The 16,972-nt window shown below is 37.0% G+C and overlaps 1 protein-coding gene across 1 annotated transcript in view; it reads right to left on the bottom strand.

Moving 5' to 3' along the window:
• The window catches only part of Gpr158 (G protein-coupled receptor 158), a gene marked incomplete at its 5' end in the record, with an annotated part of 394,159 nt that overhangs the window by 196,247 nt on the left and 180,940 nt on the right, over positions 1-16,972 (bottom strand). Inside the window, one exon of the mRNA XM_033759660.1 lies at positions 480-579. Within this exon, the coding sequence (XP_033615551.1) occupies positions 480-579 (100 nt within the window). The remainder of the gene's footprint in view (positions 1-479; positions 580-16,972) is intronic.

A 16,972-nucleotide genomic window follows, 5' to 3' on the forward strand; every position in this document is an offset into this window, starting at 1 on the left:
AATGAATGTAACTGTACTGTATCCCTAAATGTACCAATAAACTCAATAAAAAAAAAAAATAACCACAGTGTGTGTGCCAAATGCTCAAGTCCCTTACTGTTTCAAGGTGCTCACAACACATAGAAAACTAACATGTAGATAATTTGATAAACTAACTGGCAAAATTAGTTTTAGGAACTTTCTGCACAAATATCTCTCAATAACTAAATCCCAATTGGTCTTATCTAGTAGGAACTATATCAGACTTCATAATGTTTAGAAAACTAACATATACCGGAAAACAAGCAAATATTTTTTGTGGTACCCCAGAGCACTGTAACTGACAAATCGAAACTAAAGCTCCCTGGCTGCTGAGAGAACGTCAAAGCAGTGGAGATTTAACCAGGAAATGCTAACAACGTTAAAAGAAAATCTAGACGGTGGTCGGTGGTATGTGTTAGGTGTGTACGCTCACATGCACAGAAACGAAGCACACTTACTGTGAAAGTTGTTCACCAAGACCCGAGGGTGATAGAAGCCCGCCTTGCAGATGCACTCGTAGGCTCCCAGGACAAACCCCAGGCCTTTAATCGGCATGCACTGGAAAAAAGAAAAGGCAGCGCTGTAGTCGATCCGGGTTCACTTCACAGTAAGAAGACTCACAGTTACCCCTCCCTGCAAATGCTCACACAACCAACACAGAAATAAAATCTCTCTTTTTTGAGCTTTTATTTGGGGTTTGTTTGCCAACAGACATTTTTTTTTAGATGTAGCAAACTTAGTTTTCTTTCTAAATGTATGAGATTACAGCTGCAGTTGTCATACATCTTTAACTCATTCAGATGCCACACAAAACAATCGCTGGGGATGGTTTTGTGTTCTTAATGCCACACATATCATCTTGTTTCTTTAAGAAATACTTTCAAAACTCCTAAGAATATCTTAAAAGTCATTCCACTAAATATTTCTGTCGAAGCAAAGGTAGGTGGGTAGGTACACAGAAGTTGGGATATGGGAGTTAAATATTCATCAGAGTTCATCCTTGGATCTAAATAAAACAAGTTATTGGAATGAAACAGTAAATTGAAAATGCAATTATAGAAGAAAAACACAGATGAATTAATGATCTCGAGGGCTTTGTATTTAAAAATTGTCTCAAAAACAAATGTTCTACATATACATAAAAAGAAGAAAACCAATGTTTGGCTTTCTAAATACAGCATTCCAGTGAACAATAAAGCTCTGCCCAAAGTATAATCTTTTCTTTTTTCATCTATATCACCGAACCAAAATAAAATTGAGCTTAGTATACTTTATTTTTGTTACATTCAATTACAGGAGTAAGGAATAACTTCTATTAAAATATGAGCACTACTTTGGTAAAATGAGTATTTTCACAATCTAATAAGCTCTGAAATTTCTTTTCTGATATCTATATCTAACCTTCTGTATTTTAGCTACTATAGTCTATTGTAGAAACTTAAAATTTAGTAGATTTGAGTTTAAGATGGTCCTCCAAAAGTCAAGACAAAAACTTAAGTAACTTGAATAATTTCATAATCTAAACATAAATGATAAGCATCAAGATCAATAATGAAAATCCAATAAATAGAAAGATAAGGTAATGTGAGCTAATATATATTCTAAAGTTGGATGTATAATAAAAAAATCCTTGAAAAAAAGAATCTTAAATGACCTTTTTTAGTATTTTATTTCACGAATAGTCCCTCTTTTCACTAAACACACACTTATAGGCAATTACACTTTGCAAATAAAAACACAGTTCTTAAGCCTTAGCAAAATGAAAATGGCAGACAAGTACTATTCAATTCAGCAGAGTTAGCAAGTATTTACAAATAACTGCCAGGTGTCTGGAGATATACTACTGTATCTAACTGAAATAACACGTCAGCTATAAAACAGGTCAAACTATACTACTGAACTATTACTAATAAAAGAGCAATTACAACATTCACTTTGAAACAATACTAGTATCACAAAAAGAATACTGTATATTATTTGTGGTCTGTTAGAAAACGTAGATTGGAATTCTGACTTCAGCATTTCCTAACATGTAAGTTTGGGTTTACTTGCTTAATCACTCTAACTCCCCTCTCCTCTTCTTACTGTCTAAGAATATCCACCCACAGAGACTCAGACCTTGTCTTAAGAAGACAGAGGCGCCAAGATATCCTAAATGGTTGAATACATGGTATAAAAGGAAAAGCAAAGCAAAAGCTGAGCTTCTGACCTGAGTTTCTGACCTCTAAATCCCTAGGAATGTATTGCAGTCGCCATGGACTGAGATAGGAAAGACAGGCAGAGCGGCTTGAGGTGAATGACCAGAAGTTTAGTTTTGCAAATGTTAACTGTGGAAATATCTATTTGAAACTTAGTTCTAGGTATCAAGTAAGAAGCTGGATGAACTAGTATGTCATTCCGGAGAGGTATCTAAGCTGTATAACTTTAAAATTGACTGCACAAAGATGACTGATAAAGCCTAGATCTGAGAAGCCTGAGCCACGAAAGGGATGCCTGCAGGAACCGACGAAAGTAAGACTGATGACACGAGGGTAGTCTGGCTGCAACACCTGTCACCCAGGGACCACGGGATGGCTTAGCAGTGTCCCTTCGGCTGGCATCACTCCATGTGGGTCCCTGCTGCCCTGAATCGTGCTAGGTCAAAGAGGGTGACCTTCCCCAGAAGAGAAGGCCCATTCTTCCAAGAAGGAGACCTCTGGGCCCCTGCTAGGACCTCCACACATGCTCTCAAGGAAACAGGTGCAATGTGAGAAACTCAGGGCATTCTGGTGCTAAAATGTTATGTGAAGAGGGAAAAGGAAAGGCAGCAAGAAGAGCAAATTAGTGGGTAACCTTGCTTCACCGACTACCTCCTGACACTCTGAACATAACAGAGTTTATCAAACACTCACCCAACAAGGATGTATCCAAGTAAACTCGGCCTTAGAAACCAAGGCTACATGAGAGTACTTTAAATGTTTTGCCTCGCTAGAATTTGAAGGTTAACGCTGTTCATTAAAATAGCACTAATTTCCCGATGATATGACTCAACACTGCAACAGTGACTCAGTTGAGAATTTTAAATGCTTAGGGCAAAGCTGAAAATAAAAGTGTCTCTCTGCTATTAAGCTCACTTTAGAGCTTACATAAAACTGGGGGTTAAAAATTCAAGTCGATTCTATAAATATTGCCAAATAAAAAGTAAAGGGAAATCATTCCTAATTTTATTACAAAAAAACACACCAACATGAATTATTAGTTGCCTCAAAATTTTTGCTCTTTTCTTAAATTATCTCAATCTCAAAGAAATGAAAACGCTTCGTCAGTTCAAGTAAATAGAAGTGTTTCATCCTACTGTGCAAATTCCAACTCCAAGGTGGCCCGGTCCACCTGAAACCCAACGCGATCATGTTTGCCGGGGAATATAAAGTGTACATCAGCTTGTTTTTTCTATTAATAACTGTAAAACTGTACCCAACATGCCATATTTTTTGCACCACCACTCACCAGTTACATGATCTCTGTTACTTCCCGACCAAAATTATACATTTTCAAGACTGGGAAATCAGTACAGTTGGGATAGCTTTTAAAAGCTCCTAGAAGTATGGTGAATAGTTAACTAATATTTCACTTTGGGGCCCGAAGAGCTACTTTTCTTCATTTTTCTCTGTAGGAATTTAGAATATACATATAGGCCCTTCATACAGGAGAAAAATCTCTTACAATTTTATGCTAACATTCATATAAGCTCTTCATTTTAGATACTTAAGTCTGAACCTTGCTGCTATATTTTCAGGGAAGTCGAAGCAGGTGGAGATGGAAAAATCAGGTCTCCATGAGTCACCTGGAGAAGCACTGAGCTCTCCAGCACCTCTGAGAGCCAGGAAGCTGCTTATCACACCGTGTGCCTTTCTGATGAACCTTATCCAGTCTTCAGCAAAAAGGTTCTAAAAAGAACTGTTGAAAACCTATAATCAAATCTAGGTTCCTGAGAGTAGGCTGGATCTAGAAAGGCAATCAAGAGTTCAGAGTAAAATGAGCAAGCTCCGAGAAACATCCAACCTCCAAGACTGAGCTATGAAGACATTCTTTTAAAACTTGAAGAGATCTATAACAAGTAAGAAAATTGAATCAGTAATCCAAAACCTCCTGACAACAACATTCACCTAGAATTTGATGGCCTCATGGAGAACTCTATTAAGCATTTAAAGAATTAATAAAAATTGGTTGTTTTATGCATTACCAATGAACAATCTAAAAGAAAAACTTTAAAACATTCCCATATACAATGATATTGACAAGAAAAAAATAAGTAGGAATAAAACTAATGATGAGAGTGAAAGAATTACACACTGAAATCTATAAAACATTACGAAAGACATAAAATAAAATAAAGCAAAATAAAAGGAATGACAGCTGGTGTTCACCAAAACAGTAGATTGACAGGCTTACTATACTCAAATATCTAGAATATCTAAAATTGTCTAAGGATTCAATGCAAGCCCAATCAAAATTTCAGCAGCATTTTAGGCAGGTATTTTTTTACTGCCCCCCACAATTATATGGCATCTCAATTACTCCAAAGAGCCAAAATAATTTTGAAAAATAAGAATGAAGTTGGAGGTAACATACTTCTTTATTTCCAAACATATTACCAGGCTTTGATAATCAAAAGAACACAATACTGGCAAAAAGACAGACACACAGTCCGGTGGAATAGAATGGAAGCCCGAAATTAATGCTGCCATGTAATGGAGCTTTTATAGGAACCTCAGGGCCAGGCGCCGACGACAGGCCCACCTTGTAACAACTGATGCTGGGAATACTGCGTCCAGTTTTCAGTTTTCTATATATAAAAGAATGAAGTTCAACCTGTGCCTGACACCATATTAAAAAATAACTGATTTAAAATGACTAAGACCTAAACATAAGACCACAAAAACCACAAAAACACAAAACTTCTAGAACATAGAAAAATTTCACGATATCTGATTTTGGAATAATCCTTTAGATATGAAAACAAAACTATCATCAACAAAACCAAAATCACTTTATCAAACTCAAAAACTTCTTTACATTAAAGAGAACAATCAACAGAATGAAATGAGAAAATGTTTTCAAATCATATATTTGTATAAAAATACATAAAAAGTTCCTACAACTTAATGACAACAAACCTCTTCACAAACAGCCCAATTAAAGAATACGAAAAATATTTATACATTTCACCAAGAAGGTGTACAAATGGTCAACAAACAGATGCAAACATACAAGAAATGCAGATCAACATTAAAACTAAGCACGACCCCACACCCTTCAGAAGCATCACTGTACAAAACAGAAATGTTTATGGGGAGGTGGAGAAAGTGAACCCTTCTGCACTGTTCTTGGAAATACAAAACAGTGCAGCTACAATGGAAAGCAGCACAAAAGTTCATTTAAATATTAAAAATGTAATTATTACATTATACTTCAATCCTACATCTAGGTTTATGTACAAAAGATCTGAAAGTAGGATCTTAAAGAGATATTTGCAAATCCATGCTCAGAGCAGGAACATTTGCATTAGCCAAGAAGTATAACACAAACACCCATCATAGATAAATGAATAAACAAAATATGGTATGTAGAGACAAAGGGGTATTGTTAAGACTTAAAGGGAGAAATCAGCTGGGTGTGGTGGTGCACACTGTAATCCGAGCACTCGGGAGGCTGAGACAGGAGGAGTTCGAGGGATATTGAAGCCAGTCTGGGGTACAGAGTGAGCTGAAGGCCAATATGAACAACATAGCAAGAGCTTGTCGTTAAAACTCAAAGACAGGTTGATGATAGTCAGATGACAGATAGATAGATAAGGATATAAATAGACAGATGATAGATGATAGATAAAAAATAAAGGGACGAATCTTGTGATCTGCTTCAACACGGTTAAATATTGGGGGCATTGTGCTAAGTGAAACAAGTCAGCCACAAAAGGACAAATACCATAAGATTCCACTTCTATGTGGTTTCTAAAGTAAACTCGTAGAAATGCCTAAGTAGATCAGTGGTTGCCAGGGGCTGGGGTGAAGGGAAGTGAGAAGTTGTTCAACGGTTAGAGTTTCAATTATATGAGACAAAAAAGAATTTCTAGGGACTTTTATACAATGATATGTCTGCTACTATGACAAAACACCTGTACTAGAGAACTTAGAGTAGAAAAGGCTTATTCTGGCTCGTGGTTTCAGAGGTCTCAGACCATGGTCACTGGCCGCTTTGGAGCTGTGACAGCACAGTACGTCACATCAGGAGCTCGTGGCCAAGGAGGCCGTACACCCCAAAGAGGCCAGGAAGCAAAGAAAGATGAAGGAACTGGGGCCCCATGTCCCCTTCGAGCACACACCTCACTGACCCCACATTCTCTCACAGCCCCCACTTCTTCAAGGTTTCACCACCTCCCGCTAGCCCCACAGGCTGGGAGCCACGCCTTTGCCACGTGGGCCTTTGGAGCACACCAGACTCCGACAAGGAATATGGATAAGGCACTGAGCTCAAATAGCTAGGCTAGTACATTTTATGTCCCCCAATTAAGCAGCCTTAAAAAAGAGTTTAGAATACAATGATATTTCTTCCACAAAAATGTGTGTGCAGGCATTATGGGTCATCCTGAAATCAGCTGATGTACAATTCACCTCACATGCCATTCACATTGTCATACTGAACTGGTCAACATGGTTCACAGCAAAACCAGGCCAGCTTCACAGTAGTCAAGACTTTGCATGGAATTATTACTGAGCAATGGAATGGTAAAAATAAAAACCAAAATGAGATATGCACAGAGGAAGTCATATTAGCATTTAACAGAAATATCTGCGCCATGGCTGGGGATGTAGCCCTGGGCTGTCTGCAGCTGTTTCACAAGAGTCAGGTCCTGAGTTCAATCCCTAGTTCCAGAAAAAAAAATCTGTGCCCAAGAATGACATTTACATACAATTCTGAAGAAAAATTAATTTAGATTAAAAGAAAGGGAAAAATGTAAATACAATCGTTTCTATAATTTAAAATCATCCAGAAATGGACCTTAAAGACCTTTCTTTCTTTCTTTTTTTTTTGTTTTGTTTTGGACTCTTCCTGAAATGTCACACAACTTCTGGCTTCTCTGAACTGAACATTATGCACAGAATTCAGTGCTGTTCACGAGTCAGGATAATTGCTTTGAACAGTACGGAGTGAACTGTACTGAAATACAGTAATGCCCTCCGGAGCTCCTGGAGGTTTATGACTGTTTTCTCGTACGTGAAGTAGCCCAGACTGTTCTATTCTTTTTTTTTTTTTTAGTTCTTAAATTATGCTTTTTATTTATTTAGTTTGAGCTAACTACTATCATATTTTAATCCTAAAATATGGACTTTACATGTGCCTTTTCCAAATTATGATCATAATTACTTATGTACCTGGAAACTAAATCACCAGGCAAATTCCAAGCAAAAGTGTTCCCAATAATAAATATTAAGTCAAACAAAACAGCAGAGCTGGACTTACAGAGTGATTACTTGTGGCAGACAGTGTTCTAAGTGTACATAAGTATTAACCTTATCCTATGTCTACTTTGTTACTATTTCTGTTTTAAAGATGAGAAGGCTGAGGTGCAGACTGCTAAAGTTACTTGCCCAAACCAAAAGAGCCAGGATTTCACCCACAAGGGCCCACTCCGAAGTCAATAATGACTACGTGGAGGGGTCAAGGAAGTAAGGGCACCTAGTACTGCATTCCATAAATCAGACCTGACTCCTTATAAAGTGGTCCTTGTAAAGTCTGTTCTGATCGCTCCCTTTTGTTTCAAGTAGCACTCTATTCCAGATGGGTCATTAAGTTCCAGATGAGTGAAGGCTATTAATTTTAAAGTGTATACATGAAACATATTTTAAGAAATGCTATTAAATCTTTTACCTATAGCAAATTTTAAAAATAAACTTCTCCCTTTTCCGTGCAGAATTCACCAACTCAAGTCTTGGTAAAACAAGTCTCCACTTTAGGGCACACAAGTCAGATGTTTCTTTTTCCCATTAATCTTCTGAAACCAGAAGCCTCTCTGTGTCACAAGTGAGTCACTCTGCCTGTGTTTAGATGCTCAGTCCCAAAACAAATCCAGCAAGCCCAGTAGTGGAAAGTAACGGCTTTTATGCCAGTCCAGTTTGTCACGTCTCTTTACCCTGGGTGGCAAATAATGGCTGTCTTTCGCCTCAGCAGAAGACCTGTCTGACTCCTGAAACTGCACCACTGCACTGACTTTACTCCGCCTCATTCAAAAAGCCACGGCAACAGCATAGAAGCACAAAGAGGAATGAAAAGCTTGACACTCGCCAGGTGAAGTAGTAACCCAGTCTTCTGGATTTCAAAAAGACAACTTGTATTTATTTATTTTGATTCCTTTGTAACTGGGAAAGAAATACTGTAAAATATAAAACCTGCCAAGTCGGGGGTAAGGAGGGGAAGCCCGATTTTCTAAAACAGATGAGTTATTATTAATATCCAGTGTCTTCCTCCCTACAGCTATTGACAAGTTTCTTAAAACAAAAGGGAAATATTCAAACAGAAAATCTAGAAGGCCTCCAGGCAATGATGGGGTACACATCACCCACATATTTCATCAACCTATCTTCCAGGAAAACAAGAACTCATGAATAACAACTACTGCAGTATTTCACCAGGGAGAAAAAGAGCTGCATCTGATCTCTATTATTCAGTAGCTGGCAAAACCCACTCTAAAAAGCATAATCAACTGGGGGAGAGATGGGGGCCAGGAAAGAAAGTGTCGTCTTTTATGATGTGGTTCAACTGTAAGCAGATCCTGTTTTCTGTTATTTGGTTTTGAAATGTCACAGGCAGTGGTGTCAGCTCTCACCAAACAGGGCTTGAGGACAGCAAGGCGGCATCTGGCACAGACACAGGCCCAGTCTGCAGATTTCACCCTGATGTGCCGGCAAGATGCTTTGTGGGGGCTGAAACTGACTCAGGGAAATGTCAGAATTGCATCGCACAGTGAGCAAGCCCAGTTTTCTAGATCCTCCTACAGAAACAGCCCCAGGGGCTCGATAGATGGAAATTCTCAATGTGTTCAGTACTTTTTAAAAATGAAACCCATCCCTTTGTGCCCTACAAACTCACTATGACCCGTCTATGCGCTGCCTTGGAGACTGCTCTTCCCCTCAGACACACTTCATAGGCACCGGGAATATCTTTTCATTCTCCTCCTGAACCCTGCTGTGGGCCCTATTCACGGCAGCAGCACAGAACAGAGTCATGGTCTCACCTCAGCGAGTGCACAACCCACGAACAGAAAGCAATCTCAAACTTGCCAGGGCTGTGCTCTGCCCTGTTCACAACTGAAACTTCACGTGAGTTTTGCTTTTGGAGCACTTCAACTTTAGGCCTCCTTTCTAAAATCAGTTGTCTTAAAAATATCGAATGTCGCAAACAGAACAGAAATTAATGTGACTAACAAAGATGACTTCAGATAAACTTAAATATTTTAATGCGAGTAAAAGCTGTGACACAAAAACTCCCTCAACTTCCTCTGAGCAAACCATCAAATCTCCCAAAATCTATATCCACGGTCTCCTGGTACAATGGAAAACATGTCCTTCCTCTCATTTCTCACTTTAGATTCTAACCCTCACCCTAACATTCCCAATGACGTTCTGTAGTAATAATGCCGTTTCTTATTCACCTTTTTTTCTAGCAACATTCTTCCTTAGGTAAAAATCTCAACTATAAAAACTAGTAACACAAAACTTCCCTTAATCCTAAATTCATCTCTGGCTACTACCCAAGGTTTTTCACAGTTTCCCCTGTACTTATGATACCCCACCTACCTACCTTGCAGTTACTCACCACGCTGCAGCAAAATGGTTCTCATGACTCTTGCCCCAGTGAGCTATTACAAAATCACAAGGGGTGCTTGTGGCATAAAATCCAGCATCCATTTTTAGGTCATGTGTTTTTAAGCTTTCTGCAGAATTCAACGCTGCTAATGAGTGTCTCTTTCATCAAACACTTTCTTTTCTTGCCTGTCCAGTCTCCGTTTTTCAGCTTTCCTCCTAATTCCTTTGTTATTCTTTGTAATACTGAGCTGGCACTCCTCTTCCTGGATTCACCAACAGGGTTCCCAAGGCCCTGCTTTCTACTCTACATTTCCTCTCTATGTCATCTTAGAACTTTCCGGTAATGTCAGGATTACCTGTGCAGCAGTTGCTAGCTGCAGGTGTCTGAATTAGGAACCCTGGCTTTTCATTTTACCATCTCACTTCCATCCCTTCCTCCTCCCAGATACATGGGAAACCAGGACCTTCCTTTACCATCCCTAGTTGTGGTAGACTCACGGTTTGTTGGGATCCTGACAAAAGCCTCTATAATCTCTCCCAGTAGTATTCATACAACCGTTTCCTACACAGTCCTTGAGTTTGCATGCTTGTAATCATTTCCTATTCAATATTCAGAGTCACCTTAGTTTTTTCTTAATTACTGTTAATTTTATGTAGAGTGTATGGAAAATTTCTTATCTATAAAAATTAAAATAACAGAAAATTAAAGTTTCTCATACACACACATTGGAAAATAATTTGGTAGCATTTAGACAGTTGAAGATGAGTACAGCTTACAATAAAGTAACTGCACTCTGAAACATTCAAAATGTCTGTTGATTGAAACACAACATAAACTGTAATATTATAATAAATATAACACTAAAAAGCAGGGAAAGGAATAAACTATATATATATGTATATATATATATATATATATAGAGAGAGAGAGAGAGAGAGAAATCCAATGAAAATATAAAAACATAAGGTGTAGAAGGACACCTATAATTTCAGTTATATAAAACCTGTCATGTAAACCTGTATAAAGAACAGTTAAGGATATATGCATATCATAAGCTCTAGAGAACAGGAATAACATAAAATTCAGAGTAATGGTCACCTTTTATTAGGAGAGAGAGGTGCAGCAGGAGGAGAAACACACCGTGAGTTCTGAGGTACATGGAAAAATCTATTTCTGAGCTGGACAGTAGGAATAATCTTCACTTGCAATGTCCCCAGTCCTAGCACAGAGAAGCACTTAGTAGCCACTCAATAAATATTACTAAAAAGAGGGAAGGAAGGAAGGAAACTGACTTTAATTTCTGGCTGTGAACAACTAGTTCTTAGCAAGCTGAAGAAAAAAGTAAGGAAGAATAAGTAAAAGAAGAAAGAAGAGGAGGGATAGAAGAAGGAAGGAAAGAAAAGAAACAAAACTTTCATGGAGGGACCAGAAAACTGCCAATGAAGATAAAATTGAGAAACCAAGATCCGCAAAATAAAGCAAGTACACAGAAAAACTGCATTCAACTTTTCTGGACCAGAGTCATTCATCAAATGAGGCACTAAGGAAAGACTAAGAATCTGGACAGACATAAGCTAGTAAGAAGTAGAAAGCCAGCAAAGTCCTGGCACTTTCGCAGGCCTGGGGACAGAAACATCAAGTTTAGAGCTCTACAAACACTCAGCTCTGAAGGAGACAAAATCCCAGAGAGAAAAATGAGAGTAATATTGAAATTTGTTGTTGAATTCTTAATATGTCTTTGGTAAAATTTTAAGAATCTCAGCAGAAATTAAAGAGTTGAATTTCTTGCAGTACTATAATGCTAAGAAAACTAAATTAGAGTTTAGGACTTTCTGGGGGAAAAAAGAAAACAGTAAAAGCATCTAGCACACCTATAATTGGAGAACTAGAGGAGATGTGAGAGAATGAGAGATGGCATCACTTTACAAGATAATGGATGAAAACTTTTCAAAATATACTAAGCTCGCCTTCAAGAGGCAAGCCCTAAATGAGAGCAATAAAAAAACCCTACACACATCTTAAATCAAACTGCTGAAAATCAGAGGACATCTTTGAAGCTGATACAATATATAATTATATATTACTTGTGTGTGTATATATATATATATATAATATATGCATAAAATTCACATAACATACATAAATGTAAAGAAGATAACAATGGGTTGGTACTGAAAATGTTTGAAAATATTGTTAATATGAAATTCACATAGAGTGAAAATACTTTCAAAAGTAATGGTGAAATATGGATACTTTCCAACAATCAGAATCTAAAATAATCTTTGAGCAGCACAATCACACTATCAGAGATACTAAGGACCACACAGTAGGCAGGAAGAAGACAATCCCAGTTAAAAGTTTAAAAGTGCAGAAAGAGGCCAGGGATTCAGCTCAGTGGTTCTGTCGCCTGCCTCGTGAGCACAAGGACCCAAGTTCAATTCCCGGTACCAAAAAAAAAAAAAGTGCAGAAAGAAATTAAGAACAATAGGAAGAGAAAATACATGTGTTAGTTTAAAGTAATATGTTTGACTGAGATTGCTGAGTGTGTATTAATAAGAACACCCCTAAGAGAAGATTAGAAGAGTGTTAAGAATAAAAATAACGGCAACAAGAAAGGACAGATGAAGAAAGACAAATAGAAATCATTTATAGCAAACAAAATAAAATAGTGTAAAATAATTCAGTAAAGTTTTAAAAAGGTATATGCCATGAAAAGTAAATGTTCCTAAAATAAAGGGAATAGATACATTTAAAGCTTGAAAAAAGATACACAGGAAACCCATGAAAATCAATTTTATCTATAGATACTAACAACAAACATGGAAACTGAAATTTAAAGCATAGTAACATGTAAAATTACTCCAAAAGAAAATGAAATGCTCAAGTATAAATTTAATTCAAATTCTCTACAAATTTTAAAGTAGTGTTGAAATGACAGCCAGTATGTTCTCTAGCCACATTAGAAAACGGCAACAAGAAAGGACAGATGAAGAAAGACAAATAGAAATCATTTATAGCAAACAAAATAAAATAGTGTAAAATAATTCAGTAAAGTTTTAAAAAGGTATATGCCATGAAAAGTAAATGTTCCTAAAATAAAGGGAATAGATACATTTAAAGCTTGAAAAAAGATACACAGGAAACCCATGAAAATCAATTTTATCTATAGATACTAACAACAAACATGGAAACTGAAATTTAAAGCATAGTAACATGTAAAATTATTCCAAAAGAAAATGAAATGCTCAAGTATAAATTTAATTCGAATTCTCTACAAATTTTAAAGTAGTGTTGAAATGACAGCCAGTATGTTCTCTAGCCACATTAGAATTAATACAGATACAAGTTACAAAAATATAACTAAAAAAATCTCAACATTCTTGGAAACTGAGTAATATATTTACTTGTATATTACCCTTTGGTAAAAAAAATCAAAATCAAAGTGGAAATTAGGATACATTTTAAACCGAATGATAATGTAAATGTGACAAATTAAATCTGTTGGGTTCAGCTAACTATGTACTCAGAAGAAATTCATAACTAGAACAAAAAACTGAAAGTACTTGATTTACCCCAAAGATATATCTGTGATTAAAAACTAAATGTAAAGCAGATGGTAGATCTAAATCCTGACTGGTACAATAATTACAAAATATACATATTTAAAATATTTTAAACAAACAATGACATCGTGAATTGAAGTAAACTCAAAAGGCTGCAGGTATGATACACTTTAAACAGAAGGACCCAAAAATATTCTACGTAAGGGGTAGAAAACATATTGTCTTACGTGGGATCCACCAGAAGCAGATCCTGAAGTAAGGACTTGAATACCAGCAGTTTACCTACAAGGCAATTCCATGAAAGCTGAGAGGGGCACAAGGGCCTCAGGAAAGTAAGGGAGAGCAGCTGTTCTAGGAAGAGGAGCTTAATTCCTTTGGGAGAGTCTGTGGTCCTAGACCAAGGACCTCAGAGTTGCGGGCTATTCCCAGACGTTAACCCTCTGACACTTGAACGTTCCAAGTCCAGGCGACAGAGGCAACTGCAGGACACGGAAAATCTAGCCAGTGCACTATGACCAATACTAAAACCTGACCGAAAGAAGGAACACCGACGCACACGCCAAGAATACACTCTGCCAACACACCTGAGATAATTAAGAAATACACTTAGTTTTCTATTGAAAAGTTCACTACAGTAAAAGACACACTGCCATTAGCCCCTCTTCAAAATACTCCCGCTCACTTCAAACATGCTTATCCCCTCGTCCTCCCCACTTTCTGAAGCACTTCTGGACGTCCTCCTTTGTGAGTAGCTTTACAGGGCCATGATTAAAAAGATGGTGCGCTTTGTTGCTGGGCACTACTCCAAGGAAAGACAGACTAGTAAAAGCACGGTGGGGCCTCGGCCACTGTGTTTATCAGATCTGGCACTGCAGGACTCCTGACTCTCTCCCCAAATCAAAATGATCATGGAAGGTAAACATTTTGAATCGAATCAGGACATCCAGCAACCAGTGACCGCACAACTAAAGGACCTCACGAAAAGAGCTTCCAGAACTGTCAGAAAGCAGCGGGAACAGTGAGACAGGTGAACCTGAAGGGAGGGAGTATCTGAGTGTGATGAATGGCTGTACGGCTTTTCTGTAATAAATGTTTTTATTTAAAAACACACCATCTTTTCAATCACAGCTTGTATAATGATGGTGCATAAAAATGGGGATTATGACAATGTGACACTGGCACAAAGGAAAATTGGACAACTGGGAACAGAGTCTACAAGAAAAGGCGTGTGACTTACGGCAAGGACAGCTCTGCAGAGCACTGGGGAAAGAACAGTCTGTACAGTGACCAGAGTTGAGTCCCCTGGGCAGGCGTACAGAGAAATAAGAAAAACTCCCTTTCATTCCAGCACACGGAAAAATAAATTCTGAATTGATTACAGAACAAAATATGGAACACAAAGCAATCAAGCTTCTAGAGTACATTTAATGTATCAAGAAACACATTAAAATTAAACACCACTTTCTGAATAGAAATAACTTATAAAGTAAAAAGTCAAGTCGCAGGGTAGGAGAACTTACTCAACAAATGTATAATAGTTCATATATAGAATATAAAAAATTCTTACACATGAATAAAAAATAGACATTACAATGTAAAACTGAGCAAAAGTCTTAAATAGATGGTTAATACACATTTTTCAACCTCATTAGTTACCAGAGAAAAGCAAATTTAAAATAAAATGCCAGGTTCATAGAGTCAGAGAACAGAGTGGCAGCTGCCATGGCCTAGGGGTAGGAGAGGGGGAAACTGAGGAAATGGTCAAAGAAGACGAAATTTTACTTAGGAGGAATAAATTCAAGAGATCTGTAGTACAACACTGTTAACACATATAGTTAATAATAGTGTACTGTATACTTAAAATTGCTGAAAGTAGATTTCAGATGTTTTGCCACAAAAATAAAAATGTCAGATGAGTTATTGTAATTAGTGTGATTTTGTTGTTCCACGATGTATACCTATACCAAAATATCATGATGGAAACATTTAATAAATAAAAAATGTTTGATTAAAATTAGGAAACTAAAATCACTAATAATTGTACACCAAAATGGAATTGTCAGAATATCGAATAAACAAGCTGGGTGTGGTGGTGCATGCCTTTAATCCCAGCACTTGGGAGGCTGAGGCAGGAGGATCACTGTGAGTTCGAGACCAGCCTGGGCTACATAGTGAGTTCCAGGTCAGTCTCAACTATACAGTGAGACCCTGTCTGAAAAAACAAACAAACAAACAAACAAAGAATATAGAATAAACACATACCTACAAACCTTTTCTTTTTTTAAAAAAATTGTTTTATTTATTTATTTATTTTGACAGGGTCTCCTTAGATCACAAAGTTGCCCAGGCTGGGGTCAAACTAGTGATCTTCCTGTCTCAGCTTCCCAAAATGCCAGGATTGTAAGTGTGCACTACTGTGCACTTTAATGGGAAAAAAATTCTCAATACAAACCTTCAGTAAAACTGATGGACACACAACCTGATAAAATCTGTAGGTTAATTTGGCATATCTACTAAATATGAAAATAACATAACCCATTGTCCAACTTTTCAAACCTAGGTATAAACTAAACTGAAATACAAAGATAACTCCAGTATTTTCAAAAGTTCCAAACTATAAAAAGTCAAATGTTCACCTAAATTTGAATGGAAAAAATAAGTTACTACTTATTAAATATAAAGTAGTAATACAATATAATATTAATAGATTAGACAACAATAAAACAGACTGCAACTATAGGGTTGCTTCTCTCAATCACTCTAATGACGCTGAACAAAATTAGACGCAATGCTGCAGCACTCTATTTCTACAACGTTTTAAAACAAGAAAATATAGGGTAGAAAAATCAAGATATTTGCTCAAAGAGCAAACACTAAGAGTGTAGTGATTTGAAATGGGTAGAGGACACAGGCTTTCTGGAGTTCTGGTGATGTTGTGTTGATCTACGGGTTCTTTCTTTGAGCTCAGTGGTCATTGTATCAGTGTGTTCCTTTGAAACAATGCATTGTGCTCTATAGATGTGTTTGGGTATTTTTATGTAATGTTTCATTTCTATAAAGATGTTAAGAAATATTCTCCCCCCAAAGACTCTTTGGTGTTTTTATTTCATCTATAATATTGATTCTTTTACATAAATTATAATAGTAAAAACCAGAACTTATATTTCATTTAGTTTTGGTGACAGAGATGGGATGTATATCAGCTGACGGAGACATCCTCTGGACGTTAAAAGTAGTTCTACGGAAGTCATGTAACACTCAGAATGCATCTGCATGTACCAAGTACTTGGCTGTCTCTCAAGTACATAGAGGATTTTTCAATTCTAATTAACCAATCAGTGAAGAATAAAGGACTCGGGGCTAAACCAAAGGCAAGAACTACACTTCCTATTAAATGTGAAATCAAAACTAAGTGCTATATTCCCAAATGGCACTGAGCTTTAATTTTATTATGGGGAGAAAGTAAAACATTATTTTTCACTTTCAAAGAAAAACATTTTAATTGGTGTAATTGCTATCATTCTGAAATGAAAACATACAGGATA

Source organism: Fukomys damarensis, unplaced genomic scaffold, assembly GCF_012274545.1.
Source record: "Fukomys damarensis isolate Sample0158 unplaced genomic scaffold, DMR_v1.0_HiC HiC_scaffold_37, whole genome shotgun sequence".
Lineage (NCBI taxonomy): Eukaryota > Metazoa > Chordata > Mammalia > Rodentia > Bathyergidae > Fukomys > Fukomys damarensis.